The 8,764-nt window shown below is 34.6% G+C and overlaps 2 protein-coding genes across 2 annotated transcripts; both read right to left on the bottom strand.

Annotated features, from left to right (window-relative positions):
* On the bottom strand, nt 289–762 carry LOC105173763. The gene has a single exon (XM_011095644.1). It carries the CDS (start codon nt 760–762, stop codon nt 289–291), a length of 474 nt encoding a protein of 157 aa, XP_011093946.1.
* LOC105173762 lies at nt 5,825–6,298 on the bottom strand. Its single transcript, XM_011095643.1, has one exon. It carries the CDS (start codon nt 6,296–6,298, stop codon nt 5,825–5,827), a length of 474 nt encoding a protein of 157 aa, XP_011093945.1.

The raw sequence follows: 8,764 nt of genomic DNA, 5'->3' as shown, positions 1-8,764 counted from the left end.
ATTATTTTTTTACCCTCGCAGTTAAATGTTTTTTTCCTGATATACATGAGTGGGCTAATTTTTTATGAATTCCCCTTAACAACAGACACCGAAATGTATCCAGCAGATTTTAACTATGAATTAGATTAGCTTGAAAACCATAGTGATTAAGAATTCTGCCAATCCAAGTATATATCTTGAGTTCTCTATATAACAGGACTCGAATTTCCATCAAAGGAATAAAAAACACGATTCGAAATCCTGTTTATCTACAGCTAAAGAAAGGGAAGAAGATTAAATACAATCGGATCAAATTCCCTCATAAATTGGTTCCAAAGCGGGTTTCCATTGTCTCATCCGATTCCGGTCAGTCGGAACTCCAATATCCCTCACTTCTCCAAATACCTTAACCGGATTATCAGCACCCTCGCCAGAGATCTCTGTGACCACCGGCAGAACCCTAGAACTGCGTCGTTTCGATCTCCTCTCACCGGAAGCCGACTCGATAATTGCCATCTCTGATTCTGAAAGCTTTCCGTGCACTCTCGTAACAGGAATCAATATATAAACCGTGCCTCCGGATACAATCTCATCGGCTTTCATAGCAGATAGTCGGAAACCACACCGGAAATCGATCAGCGGGGAGACTACGTAGCCGGGATGTTCGAGCATTAGCTCCGCAGCCGTTATCGGAACGTGGACGAGACTCAGAGTATTGTGCTGAAGATCAATGAGCTTTGCGGCGTGGGATTGTGCGTAGAAACAAGAGCTGATGTTTCCCATTTTGCGATCAGTAAGTAACAATTGATGGGTTTGTGTAGGTAGGCAGGAAATTGTTGAGAATAAATTAGTAGGATTTTACGATCTGGAGTGGATGAATGAATATCCGCAATGGTATCTATCTTCTTTTATAGTGATTGATTAGAGGGAAAAGAATTACAGAGTAGTGGAAGGGGAGGGTGTTGACTCAAAAAGCGTGTTGAACTAAAAGCGAGTGCAGACTGAAGGGTAAGAGTGAGAGTGGAGTCCATACGCTCGTTGCCTTCGGTTTCTACTTAGGAAAGTGGGCTCAAATTATTAAGTGAAAAATGCAAGCAGCGCCTTTGTGATATTGTAAATGCACAGATTATCCTCTTATGAAAAATAAATAGCGATTTACCTCTCTGTATGTTTTAAAATATACCAATAAAGAGGTAAATTGATTTATTTTAAAAAATATAGGAGGATAAATTACTATATTTTTTTTATAGGAAGATAATATACTCATTTTCAAGATCACATGTGGGTAAATTACTATTCACCCATTATTAGCAATCAAGTCAAGGCTGCATTTTGTGTAAGTATTTGGTAAGTAATTAAGTATTTTATATTTAGATATTTGTCATTCTTTTTATGTGATTCCTTTTACTAGCGTGTTGGATTAATTTCTCGGAATTTGTCATTATGCAAGTAATTAAGTATTTCATATTTGGATTATTTTTGGATAATCATGTTCTGTTTATCCAAATTATTTATATTTTTAAAAAATTATATATATATATTCTTAAAAAGTATCAACATTATTTATATAAATTATTTATATTTTTAAAAAATTACATATATTTTAAAAATGTCAACAATATTACATAAACTATTTCTATTTTTTATTATCAAGATAATTCCTCTAATTATGAAAAAGACAAAATTGATTTGTATAAATAAATAATAAATTAAGGAGTTTAGATATAGTTATCCCTTCTTTTATATGGTTTTTTCTTGTACAAATTGTGAGACATTCCATAGTTACATGAAAACCACACCTTTTTAAAGTACTAACACTATAAAAAAAAAAAAATAGTGCTATAGCAACGAATCTGCTACGAAATTTGCATAAACTCCGTTGCAAAATAGTGTTGCAACGAAAAATTTTTCATGGTTATAAGTATTAATACTATAGTTGCAACAACTTTCTTTGTTTGTGGCAAATTTGTCATCGATAATTGTTTGTTGCAAAAATTCGTCGCAAATAACGTTTCCCAAAACTTTGACTTTTAATGAATTTTGCAATAGATTTTGCAACGACTTTTTGATAATATTTTTTGTTGCAAATTTGTGGCAATTTCGTTGAAATATTTATTTCATTGCAACAAACATTTGCAAGGAAAATATGTGCAACGAAAATTCGTGATAAAACTGAAACATGTTTCTTTCGATTTCAGTCTGTTGCAAATTTTGCAAAGAAATTGTTTGCTAAAATCCATTGCAAAATACAAATTTATAATTTTTGTTTTATAATATTTTTTGTTTCAAATTTTGATAAAATTTTTAAATTAAAATTTCATTTAAGTTACAACAAAAAATTTATAAAATTCAAACATAACAAAATTTAATATCACGAGGTTCTCAACTTGGAACGTTTCAAACCCAACCCCTCGACAGTTGATTTTATGATCGTCATTCAATGCGCAGTCCAAGTGCATGGTTGTTAAGTGGTCTGTGGGCTCTGTTATGATGTTCAAGTAAATATAAACATACAAAATGAGCACAACAAATGAAGAAGCCAATTAAGTGAATACTCATTGCATTCACTAATAATATTGCATAATACAGAATATTGTTAAAACAAATTACATCCAAGCCAATCTAATTAGCTTTCTGGTGATTTATCCTAATAGGAATAGCCCCGCTGTCGCTAAGCTTTATGACCTTGTTTCAGCTTTTTATTCTACTCCTCATCACCACCTACAAATCATTCATAGATTATGAATTATCGATATCTAATACTAAGAGTAGAATGAAGATTATGTTAATTGAAAGGTACCACGAGGTGCGAGTGGATCGGCACAAGAACATGCAAGCAGAAGCAGTTAAAATAAATTGCGTAAATTAAAACGTATCGCAATAGAACCATAATTCCAATGAGTGTACCCTTGGAGTTCTCAGGCGTTCGATGTAGTTAATCAAATTAAACGATAATAAAATTAACGGGGCTATGGATAGAATGAAAAACAAGAGGAACAAGAACATAATCAAGAATTACCTCTTTCTTTGATTTACTTCGAGCCACATTCGTTTTGATCCGTTCACGAAAGGTTTCAACGTAGAAGCCTTCTAAAGTTGTGTCCACAAACAAACCGAAATTGAGATCCCTCAATTCTCTTTGTTGAAGAAAATTAAGGAGAAAACATACCAAGTGTGTATGAGAGGAAGGGGCGGCCGAATGGTGGAATTAGTGGAGAGGAAATTATTTTTGCGTATTGTGTATTCATTCTTTAGTTATTCGAAATGACTAATACACATTTACATACCTTGAATGGATGCATTAAAATATGTCTAGTTTCATTTAACCATCCATAAGGTAATAAAATCTTTTATTCCAAATAAAAAATGACTAACATGACACTTTCCAAAAGTGAATTTGTTAGTCAATAATTTCCTTTTTTAACAATTTTCACCAACTTAATTAATGGCTTGGGCTGATTTTAATTAATTAAAATACAAGGTCAATTAATTAAATCCAATTTAATTAAACTACACTTAATTAAGTTCATTATATATATAATTCAATTAACTACATGAGCCCAATAACCCTTTATTAAATAATAAGTCCAACTTATTAAATAATAAGGGCAAGCCTAATATAAACTAATCCAATTAATTTATCTTTGGACTTATCCATCCAATGGATTCCTCTCATATATAAGTAATCCAATTACTTACGGAATTAATTCCCAATTAATTCTCCGTCCTTTCTCAGTGATTTGTGTGTGACTCTTTAGGTTCACCTTTCAGCTAGACTTGGGCTAGTCAACACTATTATTAACTAAATTCAATTTAATTAATAATTCTCGATCAACCCTTGATCAAGAAAATCCGTCACCATGGGTTGCCATCTAGCAACAGTCAATGGCACTAGAGACTAGCGAATTTCCATGTGAACTTTTAGGCTCTCGAGTAAATACGGTTACGGTCTTTCCATCTATCGTCTCCCTGCATTAGTCTATGGTATGAAATTGGTCGTCGGTTCACATCCAGGACTAGGCGTCTATGCTTAATATTTGAGATCGCGTTACGCCAAATTGCTCGACATAGGATCCTCTTCTTTCTATTTGACCAATGACTGTGGCCACAGCTTTGTAGAACGTAGACGCATCTCCAAGTGCATAGGAGATACCTCTGTCACATTTTGACAAGGGATCCTCTTCTTGGAACTCACCGTCCTCGCTACATACTTTGACTGCACTAGACGAGGCTTATAATGACAATGTCTGAAACACGATCATCTCTCACACAAATCTAAGATACAGTTATCGCATGCACGTGACTGTCGTGATTTCTCAAGTCTGAGAACTACTCTCATACTATTGGAGTCGGAGACCCAAGTCATACGGACCAAGCCTCCAAGACTTGTGTATGACGATCCCCACGAGTCAGTTCAATTGAGTTGACATCTAGTCAATCCACCTATTCAGATCGCATAGACATCCCACGTTTGTTGCCGATGAAACACAACACTCATCAAATGAATACGAATCTTAATGCAAGTCTCCATAGGACATTTTTATGCTCATTCTCGTGGTCCTCGACTTGGAATATTTCAGACCCAATCCGAAACAATTGGTTTCATGACTGCCATCCAATGTGTAGTCCAATTATTGTACGGTTGTTCAAGGTGGTCTGTGGGCTTGTGACGTCCAAGCAGTGCTTGGCGTAATTTGGTAAGCACAACAAATACGTATGGCGACGACAAATTCTTACCACATTCATCAGGACAATATTGTTTAAATAAAAATTGCTTGAATGGCTCTCAAAATCGCCAATCCAATTGGCCTTTGGTCACCCATTCCAACATTAATTACTCAATTAAAGTTTTTACCTTCATCAGAAAGGAGCTTAGGACACTCCCTCTTCTGATGGTCCTTCTCTCGGCAGTAGATGCAAACATCATTCAGCAGATGAAAACACAATACCTCGAGTGAAAACACGTTTTTCGAGGGAGTTTTTCGGTAAGTGTATTACTATCGATGAATAGTAGTTAATGTTAAAAAATTATATTTTTGGTATTTATATTACTTGAAAATTATATAGTGTGGTTGGTTATATGTGTTTACCATGTACCTCATATATATTAAATTACTTTTTTACCCTCGCAGTTAAATATTTTTTACTAATATAAATAAGTGGTTAGTTTTTTATGAATTCCCCTTAAACAAGAGACACCGAAATATATCTAGCAGATTTTAACTATGAATTAGATTAGCTTGAAAACCATAGTGATTAAGAATTCTGCCAATCCAAGTATATATCTTGAGTTCTCTATATAACAGGACTCGAATTTCCATCAAAGGAATAAAAAACAGGATTCGAAATCCTGTTTATCTACAGGTTTGATCAATTCCAACAAGTTTTGCTTTTGAATTGGAAACTTGCTCGAATTGGATCCTTTCGATTTCTATAGATGAAAGATACATTTACGAAGTTGTTCCAATTGATTGATTGGCATTAACCCTAGATCCTTGCCCCCGAGAAATGAATTAATCCTTTCTACTCGAGCTCCATCGTGGACTATTTACAACCCAACAAAAAAGAAGGGGTTCAGGTGTAACAGAACAAACAATGTCGAGCCAAGAGCACCCTCATGCCTAGATAAAGCGAAAATGGTGGATGTAAAAATCCACAACGGACCGTGTCCTTCAAGTCGCACGTTGCTTTCTACCACATCGTTTCAAACGAAGTTTTACCATAACATTCCTCTAATTTAATTTGGAACCGGTATGGAATTGATTCAATTATGGAATCATGAATAGTCATTGGTTCAGCTGTCCATAGACATGGTAATAAGGGAAGAAGATTAAATACAATCGGATCAAATTCCCTCATAAATTGGTTCCAGAGCGGGTTTCCATTGTCTCATCCGATTCCGGTCAATCGGAACTCCAATATCCCTCACTTCTCCAAATACCTTAACCGGATTATCAGCACCCTCGCCGGAGATCTCTGTGACCACCGGCAGAACCCTAGAACTGCGTCGTTTCGATCTCCTCTCACCGGAAGCCGACTCGATAATTGCCATCTCTGATTCTGAAAGCTTTCCGTGCACTCTCGTAACAGGAATCAATATATAAACCGTGCCTCCGGATACAATCTCATCGGCTTTCATAGCAGATAGTCGGAAACCACACCGGAAATCGATCAGCGGGGAGACTACGTAGCCGGGATGTTCGAGCATTAGCTCCGCAGCCGTTATCGGAACGTGGACGAGACTCAGAGTATTGTGCTGAAGATCAATAAGCTTTGCGGCGTGGGATTGTGCGTAGAAACAAGAGCTGATGTTTCCCATTTTTGCGATCAGTAAGTAACAATTGATGGGTTTGTGTAGGTAGGCAGGAAATTGTTGAGAAGAAATCAGTAGGATTTTTACGATCTGGAGTGGATGAATGAATATCCGCAATGGTATCTATCTTCTTTTATAGTGATTGATTAGAGGGAAAAGAATTCGAGAGTAGTGGAAGGGGAGGATGTTGACTCAAAAAGCGTGTTGAACTAAAAGCGAGTGCAGACTGAAGGGTGAGAGTGAGTGAGAGTGAGAGTGAGAGTGTAGTCCATACGCTCGTTGCCTTCGGTTTCTACTTAGGAAAGTGGGCTCAAATTATTAGAAACCAAGTCAAGGCTGCATTTTGTGTAAGTATTTGGTAAGTAATTACCTATTTATTATTTGGATATTTATCATTCTTTTTTTATGTGATTCCTTTTACTAGCGTATTGGATTAATTTCTCGGATTTTTTCATTGTGCAAGTCATTAAGTATTTCACATTTGGATTTGGATTGTTTTTGGATAACCATGATCTGTTTATACAGATTATTTATATTTTTTAAAAAATTATATATATATATATATATATTAATTAAAAGTATCTACGTTATTTATATACATTATTCATATTTTTAAAAAATTAAACACATCCCAAAAACGTCAACAATATTACACAAGCTATTCCTAATTTTTTTATTGTTAGGATAATTCCTCTAATTACAAAAAAAAAAATAGAAATGATTTGAATAAATAAACCATAAATTAAGGAGTTTAAATATAGTTATCCCTTCTTTTTATTTGGTTTTTTCTTGTATAGAGTGTGAGACAATTCCATAGTTACATGAAAATCACACCCTTTTAAAGTACTAACACTACGAAAAAATAGTGCTATAGCAACAGATTTTTGCTACGAAATCTGCATAAAATCTGTTGCAACGAAAAACTTTTCGATGCTATAGTTGCAGTGACTATCTTTGTCCGTGGCATATTTTTCATGGATAATTGTTTGTTGCAAAATTCTGATTTCAGTCTGTTGCAAATTTTGCAACAATTTTTTTTGCTAAAATCCATTGCAAAATTTTATTACAAAATTTTGCTATAAAATTTATAATTTTTGTTTTGTAATATTTTTTGTTTCAAATTTTGATATAAAATTTTTAAATAAAATTTCATTTAAGTTACAACAAAAAATTTATAAAATTCAAACATAACAAAATTTAATATCTCGAGGTCATTCGACTTGAAACTTTTCAGACCTAACCCCTAGGCAGTTGATTTCATAATCGTCATCCAATGCGCATTCCAACTGCATGGTTGTTAAGTGGTCTGTGGGCTTTGTTGTAATGTTCAAGTAAATGTAAACATACAAAATGAGCACAACAAATGAAGAAGTCAATTAAGTGAATACTTATTTTATTCACTAAATAATATTGCATAATACCAAGTATTGTCAAAACACATTACATCCAAGTCAATATCTAATTGGCTTTCTGGTCATCTATCCTAATAGGAACAACCCCGCTATCGCTAAGCTTTATGAACTTCTTGTTTCAGATTTTCTACTCCTCATCACCACTGACAAACCATTCATAGATTATGAATTATCAATATCCAATACAAGAGTAAAATGATGATTATGTTAACTACTCAATTAAAAATTTTACCTTCATCAGAAAGGAGCTTAGGACACTCCCTCTTCTGATGGCGCTTCTCTCGGCAGTAGATGCAAACATCATTCAGAATCCTTGACTGACGAACCCTCTTCCTCTTTCCTTCAACCAGGAGTAAGCGCTATAGCATGTTTCCAATACTCAGCGGCTTGATTAAACCAAGCCTCCGCAATTTCAGAATCTCCCTGGCGAATGGCCTGTTCTCACAGGTCGGAATAGGTGAATTAATTCCTTCCCTTAGAACCGTACTTGAGAGTTTCCTACCTCATACGGCTCCTCAATTCTTTTGGTGTCCCGTTACCATATCTACCGAATGGGATTTCTCATGGATCTATCCCATTTTTCGGGTTAATCAAAGAGGTTCATTACATGAATTTTAAACTGAAATTTGGATTCAATTTGGATTAATAATCCGCTTTATTTCATTTTATCCTTTTTCCTACCTTCAGAATAAAAAATTCCCCTATCGTCAGAATTTTCTAAAAAGTAACTATCTCGATTTCATATAGAAATTTATATAGAATCTTTGAAAAAGACTTTCCTTTCTAAGAAAAAATGACTTACTATCTTTGGGATCTGATCCTACACCGCTGCTCAAGACTTTAGTGGGTCGACTCTATTACAAAAGTGGATTCCTAATTTTTATCTCACATCATGGGATAAGTATATCTACCATCATGACATAAGTACGCAGTTATTATTATATTGGCCCCGAACCTCGCTAATTGATCTTTACGGTGCATCCTCTATCAATTAGATCCTTTTTTTATCCATAGAAAAAAGAGCTAGGTATATCTATTTCTTCATATTTCAACTTCTATG

The sequence above is a fragment of the Sesamum indicum genome, linkage group LG11 (assembly GCF_000512975.1).
Source record: "Sesamum indicum cultivar Zhongzhi No. 13 linkage group LG11, S_indicum_v1.0, whole genome shotgun sequence".
Classification (NCBI taxonomy): Eukaryota; Viridiplantae; Streptophyta; class Magnoliopsida; order Lamiales; family Pedaliaceae; genus Sesamum; species Sesamum indicum.
Note: the sequence above shows the minus strand (reverse complement) of the source record. Positions and strands in the feature narration are given on the sequence as shown.

Coding starts and splice junctions, on each gene's coding strand:
- LOC105173763 (XM_011095644.1), bottom strand. CDS start 762: ATGGGAAACATCAGCTCTTGTTTCTACGCACAATCCCACGCCGCAAAG.
- LOC105173762 (XM_011095643.1), bottom strand. CDS start 6,298: ATGGGAAACATCAGCTCTTGTTTCTACGCACAATCCCACGCCGCAAAG.